The sequence below is a fragment of the Plasmodium reichenowi genome, chromosome 13 (assembly GCF_001601855.1).
Source record: "Plasmodium reichenowi strain SY57 chromosome 13, whole genome shotgun sequence".
Classification (NCBI taxonomy): Eukaryota; Apicomplexa; class Aconoidasida; order Haemosporida; family Plasmodiidae; genus Plasmodium; species Plasmodium reichenowi.
The window spans coordinates 1,392,512-1,407,826 of NC_033658.1; the positions used below are offsets into that span (position 1 = coordinate 1,392,512).

The following is a 15,315-nucleotide window of genomic DNA, read 5'->3' on the forward strand; positions in this document are numbered from 1 at the left end:
TATATTTTTTTTTTTTTTTCTCTCATATATATATATATATATATATATATATATATATATATATATATATATGCCCCTAACTTGATTTTTTTCTACGTTTCTTTCATTTGTTTATTATAATAATAAACCAAAATGAAAAGTTATATTTATTTAAAAATTTTTAAGTAGGATAATTTAAAGGGAAAAAAAATATAAATATATATTTTATATTTTAATTAAAATGAAAGAATACATATGAATTTTTTACTTAATGTAATATATATATATATATATATTTTTTGTGGATCTATTCTTATATGTTATATATATTATTTATATGGATGGATATATATATTATGTTAAAGTATTATTTACTGCGCATGATATTTATATATATTATATATCTATTTTTTTTTTATTTATATATTTTCTTTTTTTTTTATTTTTTATATAAAGGCTATCCATTAATTATTTTGGAATATCTCAATTATTATAATAGCATACAAGTGTATACGTATTAAAAAAAAGAAAAAAAGCGTACAACAAATTATTTGTAAATAACTTATATTGTTTTATTTTATTTTATTTTATTTTATTTTTTTTTTCAAATGATGATAAATTTTAATTAAAAAAAAAAAAAAAAAATAAAAAACTAATAATGGATGAAAATGTTAAGTACGCAACTTTCTTGAGAAGTAAAATAGTAAAATATTTTAATTTAAAAAACGACGAATTAGATATAAATTATATCATATCTATATTAAATTGTAAATCTTATGATTTATATGATTCTATTTTTTTATTGAATGAATCTTTCTATGAACAAAATAAAAATACAAAGTGTTCTTCTTTAAGTAACATAAAAAAATTTACTCAAGATTTAGTAAATAGCAAAAAGAAATTTTTTAGTTCAAGTGATCCAAATTTAGATAGTCCTGACAAAAATTTTCTTTTAAGTAATAGTAATGACATTAAAACAGTAGGCACATGTTTTCAGGACATTTTTGAAAATGATAAAAAAATTAATTTAAGGGTTAATACATATCAAAATAATATATCAAGTCAATTAAAAAAAAATGAAATAAAACAAAATGAACATTTCACAAATGATTTTAAACAAGTTTTTTTAGAATCAAAAACAAAAAATAATAATGGAAAAAACAAAAAAATATTTGATGATAACAATAAACACATAAACAAAAATGAATATAATGATGAGGTAAAAAATAATATATTTCAAAATGGTATAATAAAACAAGAAAATAATCTAATAAAAAATCATTCTATAAATGATCATAGTATGTTAGATATAGAAAAGACAAATGAACAGTTAAAATTAGAAAAAGAAATCAAAAATCAAAAAAATCAAACTTCGCAACAAAAATCTAATGATAACAAAAGAGAAGATAATTATTTTTCTTTTTTTAATGCAAAAGAAAATAATTACTCCTTAAAAGAAGCTATAAATTTTATAGAGAACGAAAATAATGTTGTCAAATATAATAATGAGCAAAATGTAAAAGAAAAAAAAAAAAAAAATCTACAAATATGTATATGTAATGGACAGAATCATAAAATTTATGCAAACTGTCTATATTGTGGAAAAATATATTGTACAAAAATAAAATATAAAAATTGTATCTTTTGTGAAAATCAATTATATGAATCACATATAATAAATAATTTATTTTTTCAATCATCTCAAAATAATAATAATAATAATAATAATACAAAGAAATTAATATCGTCTGTCAAAAGTTCCAATAATTTAAATAATAATAATAATAATAATAATACAAAGAAATTAATATCGTCTGTCAAAAGTTCCAATAATTTCTTATACAAATATTATTTTAATACAAATAATAGTTACTTAAAAAAAGGTGAGAATATATATAAAATGTTTCAAATAATTATATAGAACTGTATATTACTGCTCATATGAATAAATAAATAAATAAATAAATAAATATATATATATATATATATATTTATATATATATAAACATATTTTTCCCTTTTTTTTTTTTTTTTTTTTTTTTTTTTGTCAGCCTTTGAACTAAGAGATAAAATGTTAAAAAACTCGATTAATGAAGAACAAACGAAAGTTATCGATGACAGTATTGATTGGTTTGAGGATGATATTAAAAATGAATTTAATAATCAGTCTATACATTTTTCTCATTATGATGATGAAATAAAAAATGAAATCATTAATAAATATCATGAAATTTTTGGAAAACGATTTAGTAAAGCTCTTCATTAAATGAATGAATATATACAATATATACATATATATATATTCATTATATATATGCTTTTTATTTATTTTGTTTTATAGATGAGATTAATATTGATATCGACCTTGTAAATATGAAGATTACTGAGAATAAAGATTTTTTAAAAATTAAAGAATTTAATGATTATTTAAACGAAAAGGAAAAGGAATATCAAACATATTTGGAACATAAAAAACAACAAGACATAAATTTTAATAATGCTCGTAATTATTTGTCTACGAAAGAAAAGAAAAATTTAAGTTACATTAATGATCTCAAAAAAATTTTTTTTAAGGAAAACTCTGTGAAAAATGATACAAAATTAAATAATGTTCCTCAATCGTATAAATGTGATAAGCCAACAAATTATAAGAGTAACAAAAAGTATAAATGTAATGTTATAAGTATAGTAGATGAAGAGCAGGAAGACACACCCTCTTAATATATGTACATATAATATAATATAATATAATATAATATAATATAATATAATATAATATAATATAATATAATATAATATAATATAATATAATATAATATAATATAATATAAAATAATATAAAGGAAAAGAAAAGAAAAGAATATACAATGGAAATATTCCATAGTTGTTAACTACTAAAAGTATATCACATAATAATTTTCTTATGTATATAAATATATACTTTTTTACTTCTGAATAATTTGTTACATTATATTATATTTATAAAGGTGTATAAACAAAATGATTGAGAAAATTCAATATTTCGTATAAACAAGAATAAATAAATATATATATATATATTTTTGTTTATGTAAATTTTAGATGTATCAAAATTAAAGACTACATTCTAATAAAACAAATAAAGTGTAAAATAAATATGTATATTATTTAATTACACTAATATGATATATATATATATATATATATTTATTTTTTTTATTTGTATTTTTTTTTTTTTTTTTTTTTTGAATCTAATTTTCTACATATTATTTTCGCGTGAAATATTTTTATCTACACTTTCTAGATCTTCATAATTTGTTTTGTTATTTACATTTCTGTTATATTCATTCATGACGTTATGAAAATTTTTCATAGTATGCCCATCATTGTTATTTTTTATGTTATGAAAATTTTTCATAGTATCCCCATCATTGTTATTTTGTATGTTATGAAAATTTTTCATAGTATTCCCATCATTGTTATTTTGTATGTTATGAAAATTTTTCATAGTATGCCCATCATTGTTATTTTGTATGTTATGAAAATTTTTCATAGTATCTGCATCGTTGTTATTTTGTATGTTATGAAAATTTGTCATAGTATCTGCATCGTTGTTATTTTGTATGTTATGAAAATTGGTGTAGGGAATATTATTAATTCTATTCGCTTGGTTTTTTTCATTAATAGATGTATTCGTTGTTTTTGTAATATTGTTATTTATATATGGATACATGATATTTTTCATATTATGAGAAATTATATTGTTATCATATAAATTATTAGCAAAGGAATTATTATTTATATTACAACTAAGAGTATTTATATTATTCATAATGTTTACATTGTTAATATTGTTTCCATTATTTATACTATTCACACTATTTATACTATTCACACTATTTATACTATTCATACTATTCATATTATTCATATTATTTGGTATGTTCATATCTTCCATATATACATCCCCTGATGGTTTTGTTGAATTATCCTTGTTGTCGTTATTTTCGAAGAACATAGTTACATTTGCATTATTTGATGCACATTGATTTAATACTATATTATAATTTTCGTCATATACATTATCATTTTCTATACTATAATTAATATAATCAACATTATGTGGGATATTTATATCTTCATACATACTTATAGATCTTGAATATGTACGATTCATATGTTTCTTTAAACCATTTATATTATTCATATTATTTATAGGAGATATATTATTAATGTTGTCATTTATATAATTAAAATTGGTTTGTTGTACAAAAAATTGTTCATTAAAATTCTGTACAAAATTATTCATATTATTATTTTTTATATTTTCGTTTGTTCTACTCATATCATTTATTAAATCGCTTTTATCTTGATTAGGATCATTGTTATTAAATGTAAGTTTGTTATTTAAAATATATTCTGTATTATTACCATAAGGAAATTGGTTCATCATATTAACATTGTTATTACTGCAATTATTATTATCATTATTATATATATTGTTGTTATTATATATATTGCTGTTATATATATTATCATTATTATATATATTGCTCTTATATATATTCTCATTATTATATATATTCTCATTATTATATATATTCTCATTATTATATATATTATCATTATTATATATATTATCATTATTATATATATTATCATTATTATATATATTATCATTATTATATATATTATCATTATTATATATATTATCATTATTATTGAGGTTATTATTATTCATATTGTTTTCATTCGAATTATCCTTATTAATTACCTTATGATCATTCATACTATCATGATGAGCAACTTCATTATCCTTCATATTATTATCCTTCATATTATTATCCTTCATATTATTACCCTTCATATTATTATCCTTCATATTATTACCCTTCATATTATTATCCTTCATATTATTATCCTTCATATTATTACCCTTCATAATATTATCACTACAATTATTTATGTTTGTATTTATATTTAACGTCCCCTGTTGCTGTTCACCTTCATTTAGACAACAATTTTTATTTTCCTGTTTTTCCTCATTTTTGTTGATTCCAAATATTTTATCTTGTTCCTTTAATTTTTCAATATATTTTATAATTTGTACAATATATGCTTCATCCTTTTCATTAGGTTCTACAGGGAAAATTTTTCTTTGTTTTTTTTGTTTTCTGTTTATAAAGGTTAAAATATAACTTGACTTAAAATTATCATAGTGTATATAACAATTCGTACATATTTCTTTGTTCTTTTGAACGTTTTTATTTAAAGTTCTTATATCAAGTTTTTGATATTTTTTTCTTTTATCTTCATTAATTTTATGAAACTTTCTTGAGGTTGATTGCTCATGTATGCTCTCGATTTTTGAATCATTTGAAGAGATTATATTCTCATAATTGTTTCCTAGAGAATCTATTTTTCTTTTTTTCTCTTTGTTTTTGGTAGATATATCAAATGTATTATTATTATTATTATTATTATTAATGTTGTTGTTGTTGTTGTTGTTATTTGACATATTGAATGAAGATGAAAAGTTGGTTAATTCTTTTTTTTTTAAATTAATTTGTTCTCCATATATTCCCATATCTTCAGTTATCATCTTATCATTATTTATTTCTTTGTATATATCAATTTCTTTGTCTTTATATTTATCTTTTTCTTTATATTTATCTTTTTCTTTACATTTTTCTTTTCCTTTAGTTTGTTGCCTTCCCTTATCGTCTTCCTGTCTTGAATGATTTCTATTATCTTCTCTTTCATTATTATTATTTGAAGTCATTATATCCATAATTTTTTCTATGTCACTATTAATATTTTCGTTAATTATATCATTGTTTATAATATTAGCTTCTATGTTATTTGGATTTAGAAAAAATTCGTCGATACTTAAATTTTTGTATATATCATCATTATTCCTTATAAAATTATTATTAGAATGCTTCCCTGCATCATAATGTTCGTACATTATTTGTTGATTTTGATGGCAACATTCACCTTTACCTTTTACTTTCATATAATTTATAGAAGGAGACGTATGTATCTTAAAACATTCTTCTATATTAGCAAATTCTTGTTTTAATATATCATCATTTTGAAGTATTTTTTGTATATCCATATAAGTATTGTTTGTAAAATTCATTATATCATAATCGACATTACACTTATCGCATTCAAACAAATTATTATTATTATCATTATTATTGTTGTTAATATAATTATTATTTTCATTGGTGTTGATGTTGTTATTGTTATTGTTTTCGTTTTCGTTTTCTTTTTCGTTTTCATTTTCGTTTTCATTTTCGTTTTCATTTTCGTTTTCATTTTCGTTTTCATTTTCGTTTTCGTTTTCGTTTTCATTTTCGTTTTCGTTTTCGTTTTTCTTATTATTGTTGTTATTATTACTACTATTATAACTACTATTAGTACTATTGTTATTATTCATGATATTGTATGGTTCGTCCATATTGTTACACATGTCAAAGTAAGAACTACAGATTTCATTATTCATCATTTCATTATTATAATTGTTTAAACTCATATTTATACTCAAATCATTTATCATATCTTTATTAAGATTTTCATATGTATCTAAATCATTTGTGGATATCTTTTCCTCATTCGTCTTTTCACTCATAAAATCTCCATGTACATTTGGAACACTTATGCTATTTTGATTTTCATTATAAAAATTGTATAAGTTGTTTACGTTCTGTATATTATTCATATTGTTTATACTATTCATATTGTTTATAGTGACCATGTTATTCATGTTATTCATGTTATTCATACTATTCATATTATTTATATTGTTTGTATTATTTACATTGTTTGTATTATTTACATTGTTTGTATTATTTATATTGTTTGTATAATTTATGCTGTTCATATTATTCATGTTGTGTATATTATTTATACTGTTCATATTATTCAAATTGTTTATATTATTCAAATTGTTTATATTATTCAAATTGTTTATATCATTCAAATTGTTTATATCATTCAAATTGCTTGTAACATTCATATTATTTATAACATTCATATTATTTATATTATTCATATTATTTAAATCATTCATATTGTTTATAACATTCATATTATTTATACTATTAGTGTCATTTATGCTATTCATGCTGTTCAAATGAAAATTATAAAAATCACTCATTTGTGCATCATACTGATTTCCATTATTTTTATTTTGAAACACAAAACTATTATCTTGTGTTATAGGTATGTCCATTTCTTGAGGTCTATAAATTTTATTGTGTGCCATTATTTCATTTTCACCTGACATTAAATAAACGTGAGAATCATTATATCTGTTTTTATATGAATAACATATATTGTGTAAAGAATTACTAGTACTATTATCAAAAATGTTATCACCTTCAATTTTCACGAATTGGTTGTTACAATTTTTATGTTGATTATAAACTTCTTCATTATCTTTTTTGTAATTTTCTTCTTCATTATCTTCGTCATTTTCTTCTTCATTTTCTTCATCCTTTTCTTCATTTTCTTCATCCTTTTCTTCATCTTCTTCTTTATCATTTTCATCATTATCATCTGTACTTTCATCATCATTTCCCCCCTCATTATTACTACTGTTATTATTTCTACCTGAAGGGTTAAGGTAATTATTATCATTGTAGTTATCATGGGCATTGTGATCACTATCACCATGATGGTTATTATGACCACTGTAATTATTATTACCGTTGTATTTATTATCTGTATTATCGTTGCTACCTTCATGATTATAATTATTAACACAGTGATTGTAATTATTCACATCATGTTGGTAATTACTCATATCATGTTTGTAATTATTCACATCATGTTTGTAATTATTCACATCATGTTGGTAATTATTCACATCATGTTTGTAATTATTCACATCGTGTTGGTAATTACTCATATCATGTTTGTAATTATTCATATCATGTTGGTAATTATTCATATCATGTTGGTAATTATTCACATCATGTTTGTAATTATTCATATCATGTTGGTAATTATTCATATCATTTTTATAATTAATCATATGATGGTTACATTCTTTATTATAATTTTTATAATTAACCACGTGGTGGTTACTTTCATTCTTTTCATTGTTATAATTAACCATATGATGGTTGTAATTATCCATATCATTGTTACAATTAATCATATGATGGGTACATTCATTCTTTTCATTTTTATAATTAATCATATGATGGGTACACTCATTCTTTTCGTTGTTATAATTAATATCCTTATTTATGTAATTATGAATTTCATTTACGTATGTACTTTCCTCATCACTGTAATTATTGTTCCTATTATCTACAAACTTGTTATTACACACATGATGATAAAGAGGTGTAGTTCCAAAATGTTCTTTGTTCCTTCCGTCGCTTGTCTTACATAATGAATCAAGGTGTAGTTGATCTAATAACAACTTATCGTCTTGTCTGTTCTCATGATCTCTCATATTATATATAAAATTTCCATGCTCATCCACTTTATGAAATATTTGTTGGTTCACTATAACATTAGGCTTACAACTATTTTGTCCATTGTTTATAGCACAAATATTTGAATACCTTATATTATCAGTTGTCATCTTTCTATTTTCATATTTCTTAATGGTATCATTATAATAAATATTTTTGTCGGTCAATATATTTAAACAATTTTGATTAATTGATTTATTATTTATATGTTCTACATGATGTTGATCTGAATATATTTTTGATGATGTGGGTACGGTTTGATCATCAAATTGATTAATATTTTTCTTTTTCATTTGATCATATATATTTATGTTATCATTATATGTAGTTGTAATAACCTCTTTATTCCTATTTTTCACAAAATGACAATTCGTGTTATTAAATGTATTTATTGGAACATTCTTTTCATTTATGTGTTGAGTACTTTTTGTTGGTTCACATATAACATATTCCTGTTTATCATTTTTTATATTAATTTGATTATATATAAATGGCATATCATCCTTATTCTCATTAAAGTCATTTATAAAACTTTTATCGTTCGAGCAAGATGATGGAGACAAAACTAATGAATTATCTTCACTGTTTAATTTTAAATTAATATTCACATCCACATTATCATTATTATTAATGAAACAGGTACATGTATTATTTCTACAACATTTTCTTACAATCTCATGATATATTACATCATTGTCTTTTTCACTAATATTTATGTTATTATATATGTACTTGTCATTATTATTTGTGTTATTATATATGTACTTGTCATTATTATTTGTGTTATTATATATGTACTTGTCATTATTATTTGTGTTATTATATATGTACTTGTCATTATTATTTGTGTTATCATATATGTGCTTATCATTATTATTTATGTTATTATATATGTGCTTATCATTATTATTTATGTTATTATATATGTGCTTATCATCATTATTTATGTTATTATATATGTGCTTATCATCATTATTTATGTTATTATATATGTGCTTATCATCATTATTTATGTTATTATATATGTGCTTATCATCATTATTTATGTTATTATATATGTGCTTATCATCATTATTTATGTTATTATATATGTGCTTATCATTATTATTCATTTTTATATTCTTATAGTTATATGTTTCAGTATCTAAGAATTTCTTTTTTTCATCATTATTATTTAAAGGTATGAAATAATTAGGAATATTATTTATATTGTGATAATTAGAACTTGAAATATTTCTGTAATTAACAATATGATCATCATTAAAAAAAGGTATCATATCATGTTTTTGATATTTATTTTGATCAAAATTATTAATTCCTTCAGTATTATCATTTTTAAATTTATTATCTGAATCATAATCAACATTATTTAAATGACTACATTGTTTTTTTGAATGTAAAATATTATCCTTTATGTTTTTCTCTACATCATTATTACAATTCGTGTTTCTTTTCTCTTTATAATAGTTCCTATCATTTTGTGGATAGTACTTTTCTCTTAAATTATTATTTCTTAACAAATCATTTGAAAGTGAATCTTTTTGAGTAATAGGACGAATATTAGAATATTTAGGCACCACTATATTTGGTGTATTAAGAAAGTTGGATTTATCACATGAGCTTTTTATACAATTCTCATTTAATAATTTGTTACAATTTATTGATATATTTGTATTATTCATCAGCTTTATATCGGAAATGGTTTTATTGTTCTGTACAATACTTTCAGGTGTATTATTATTAATATTATGAGAACATTTGTTGTCACAATGTCCTTGGACATTTATTTTTGTAGAAAACAAATGAGAAGCATGACAACACTTAATATATGTATTATGGTGCTTTCTGTTTTTATAACTATTACTACTATTATTATTAACATTATTTATGATATTATCTTTATTTATGTTATTATCTTTATTTAAGTTATTATCTTTATTTATGTTATCATCATAATTTTTATTATCATCATCATTTTTTTTATTTTTATTATTATCATTATCATTTTTTTTATTTTTCTTATTATCATCATTTTTTTTATTTTTTTTATTTTTCTTATTTTTCTTATTATTTGTGGTGTCAATAAACTTGTTTGTGATTATTCCTTCCAAACATTTTGTACATTCACACGGAATACTTTTGTTCTTCATATTTATTTTGTTATCAATATTTATGCACATATTTTTCTGTACCATTTTATTTTCACATTGATTTTCATCATTTAATTGGGATGAGGAATATTCTTCCATATTATTATCGTTAGGACCTTGATACAATTTATTTATATCAGAATAATTTAGATTTCCTTTTTTTAAAATTTGGTCGATAATACTTTCATAATTCAATACAATTTGATCTAATTTTTTACATACCGTTTTTAAATTCTTTTGATCTTCATTAGTTGTACCATTTTTTTCAGAATAACATTTATTAAATGGTGATAATAAATCCATATAATAAGTTATAATATTAATATATTTAAGTTTGACGTTTGATAAGTTAATATTACTATTTGTATGTTCATCTTTTATTCTCTTATCATATTCACAGGGATTCAAATCAGTTTTGCTTTTTTCTGTGTAATGGTTATCATAAGGATTTATACTCATATGAGTGTCATTAAAACATGTGTTATTTGTGCGTAAGTCATTTTTATGCAAGTCATTTTTATGCAAGTCATTTTTATGCAAGTCATTTTTATGTAAGTCATTCTTATGCAATTCATTTTTATGCAATTCATTTTTATGCAATTCATTTTTATGCAAGTCATTCTTATGCAATTCATTTTTATGCAAGTCATTCTTATGCAATTCATTCTTATGCAATTCATTTTTATGCAAGTCATTTTTATGCAATTCATTTTTATGCAAGTCATTTTTATATCTCTTATTTGTAACATTCACATTTTGATATGAGTTAATTTCCTTAATTTCCCTTTTTTTTATTATTTCTGTATTTTCCTTTTTTATATTTGTATTTGAATACAAAATAACATATTTAATAAGCTCCAAAAGAGCTATATGTTTTTGTAGTTTAATTTTATTTTCATATATTTCGTTTTGTATACATTTATTATTCATTACTTTATAAACAACATCTTCTGCTTTTTTTTTATACTTTTGTTTTTTTCTATCATACAAATTGTTTTTTTGTTCTTCTCTAAAATAATTATTATTATATTCATTATTATATACTTTCTTTGTTTTTTTATTTATATTCATAAAACAGTTCACAGAATTATTATCGTGATGATTCCTCGTATACATATTATTAAAAGGAATGTTATTTTCATCGTTTCTTATTTTTATGCTGTTTATAAGATTATTATCATCAATATTTATACATTCATAATTATCATCATTATCGTTATTAATATTATCGTTATTATTATTATCGTTATTAATATTATCGTTATTATTATTATTATTATCGTCATAATTATTATCATCGTCATAATTATTATCATCGTCACAATCATTATTATCGTCACAATCATTATTATCGTCACAATCATTATTATCGTCACAATCATTATCATCATCATAATCATTATCATCATCATAATCATTATCATCATTATCATTTTCATGTTCATCATCAACGCCATTTTTATATGTACATATTGAACTAGTTATTCTTTTTATTTCTACATTTTTATTTTTATTTTTATTACCAAAATTTAGTAATTCATCAAAATATTTCTTCTTAGAACTTATTTTTATCTTATTTTTTTTATCCTTCTCATTATCTAATATACATTCATTTACCTTCTCTAAAATAAATTTATTCTTTATATCGTTACCAAAATAATTATTATTCAAATTATTTAAAGAATGAATTATCATTTTATCTTTATCTCCATCTATTATATTATTATCTTTATATTTTTCTTGAAACATATATATGTCCAATTGATTTCTTTCGATGTGATCACATAATGTCTTTTCTATCAAATTATAAACTTGTGTAACAATGGTTTGGATATGATTTACAAGAGTTTCATGTATGTGTAATATGTCCATATAAATATTACTCAAATCTATTTTTCCTATACTCAAATTCATGTTATTTTCTAAATTATCATTTGACTTCATTTTAAAAAAAAAAAAAAAAAAAAAAAAAAAAAAAAAAAATATAAATATATATATATATATATATATATATATATATTATAAATTTATTTGTTAATTATTCACTTCAATGCATATCTGAACCATTGTATTTTATAACAAGATGGATTTAGACATACATGTTCGGTTCTTATAAAATTTAGTTCTTCATATATATATATATATATATATATATATGTGGTTGTGGTGTTAATTACATGGCACTTTTTAAAGTTTATATTATATACATATAATATATATATATATATATATATATATATATATATATATAATGTCTTGTAAATATATTATTTTAGGCTAATTATAATAACAAAAACAGTAAATATATATTATAGATATATATATATATATATATAATTTAATTATTATATATCTTTATATATAATGAAAAATATAATTATACTAAAAATGTAGCATATGCCCACATATATATAAATATATATGTCGTGGCTATTTAATTAAAATGTGTATACAAAATTTATTATTATTATATTTTTTTAATTCTATTATTTTAATTTTTTTTGCTTGTTATTTTTTTTATTTTTTATTTTTTTTGTGTTTCTTTTCAATCTCCAACAGAAGCAAAATATATTTTCTTGTATTTTAAAACATTGAAAATAAATAAAATGTAAAGGTATATATATATATATGTATATGAATTCCATACATATAATTAAAATGGATGCATATTTTCATATAAAATATATATCTATGATAATTATATATATATATATATATATAAACACATTATATTTGTCTTAATATATATATTTATTTATTTATAAATGTATAGAAAAAAAAATTTATATTAAAATAAAAATTATATAATCCCTCTTCTTAAATAAAAAAAAAATATAATATAAAAATAATGTAATTTTATTTACAACTTATTTATTAAAATATTATATGATATTTTTTTAAAAAGAAATAAGGGTGAGATTAAAATAAAACATAAAAAAAAAAAAAAAATTCAAGAGGTGGAAAATGAAAATAAAATATATGAAAATGTTATAATTTGACACAAGTAATATTATATAAATAAATTAAAGTACAACACAAATATGTATATATGTATATATATATATATATATATATATATATATATGTATTTAATATATTTATATTAAAATATGCATTGTTTTTTTATTTTCCAATTTTCCTCAAGCAAAAATTATTAATTATTTTTAATATATATATATATATATTCATAATATATGTCTACTTCCAAAAATAAATAAGTATACAATATATTATATATATGTATGTATATTTCTTTATATGGAAAAAATAATCATATATATATATATATATATATATATATATATCTTTATATATTACTATTGTTTACATTTATATACCCTAAAATGAAGAATATAATATATAAAATAAATAAATAAATTTTTTTCTGCTTATTTTTACTACCTTTCTTTTACCTTCTATTTTTCTTGTTTCGATATAATAATATATCAGCATTTTATATGTATGAACAAAAAACATATAAGCAGATATAAAATATATGTATAAATGAAGATAACTAATAAAATATGTAAACACAAATATAAAATAAAAACAGAGCATGAATTAACACAATATATATATATATATATATATATATATATATATATATATATAATAAATATTATAAATATTATAAATATTATGTTTAAAGCTTAATTATTAATTCATTTTTTAAATAGATGAAAAAAAAAAAAAAAAATATATATATATATATATATATTTTTTTTTTTTTTTAATATAATTATATACATTTATTAAAATAATTTTTTAAAATTAATAATAAATGTGTAATGATTATAAATATAGTAAAAAAAAAAAAAAATTTGCATAAATAAAAATAATTATATAATATTCTATATATATATATATATATATATGCATATATTCTAAGGCCGAAAAAAATTCAGACACAATATATTGTAGAGATACTTTTAAAATATATAATACTTTAATCGTAGCTCAATGTGAATAATATTATATATATATATAATATATATATAATATTTTTATAAAAGAAACACTGAAGAAAAATATTTTGAATATATCTCAATATATAACTCCATATTTTCTAAAAAAATAATAATGCTATTCAAAACATAAAATAATTTAATAAAATTAAAGGAACATTTATATATTACATAAATATATTTAAATATATAATATATATATATATATATATATATTATATATATGAGGAAATTTTAATTTTTTTGAAATCGCATTAAATTATTATATACTTATATTTACATTACATTTTTTGTAATTTTTTTTTTCTTTTTTTTTTATATAAAATTTTCATAATATATCACATAATAATACATATTATAAATAATATATGACTTTTATTATATTACCTTATATTATTTTGGTGTTGAAAAAAAAAAAAAAAAAAATATATATATAATATATATATATATATTTATATATATATATAATAATATTTTACATATTTTTATTCATGTAATAAATTATTTATATGAAAAATATTTCATATGAAATAATTTATATATAAATTTTATTTGTCTATAGAATAAATAAAGTATATGTATTTATATACTTTTTCTCATTAATTTTTATTATAAAAAAATATTAAGAATGTAAAAAAATTTTCTTATAAAATTTTTTCATAATTATATTTACAATATATATAATATAAATATTTATTATATTATAAAAACGTATAATGAAAAAAAAAAAAAAAAAATTAAAAAAAT

The 15,315-nt window shown here is 18.8% G+C and overlaps 2 protein-coding genes across 2 annotated transcripts; one reads left to right on the forward strand and one right to left on the reverse strand.

Moving 5' to 3' along the window:
* Positions 1–637: 637 nt before the first annotated feature.
* Positions 638–2,700, forward strand: PRSY57_1336400 (hypothetical protein; the record flags this gene model as incomplete). Its single annotated transcript, XM_012909294.2, has 3 exons — positions 638–1,862; positions 2,031–2,228; positions 2,321–2,700. 3 exons carry the CDS (start codon positions 638–640, stop codon positions 2,698–2,700), a joined length of 1,803 nt encoding a protein of 600 aa, XP_012764748.2.
* A 517-nt stretch (positions 2,701–3,217) lies between these two features.
* PRSY57_1336500 (hypothetical protein) lies at positions 3,218–12,547 on the reverse strand (the record flags this gene model as incomplete). The annotated part of the gene is made up of 1 exon (XM_012909295.2): positions 3,218–12,547. The coding sequence occupies one exon, from the start codon at positions 12,545–12,547 to the stop codon at positions 3,218–3,220; it is 9,330 nt and encodes a 3,109-aa protein (XP_012764749.2).
* Positions 12,548–15,315: the final 2,768 nt, after the last annotated feature.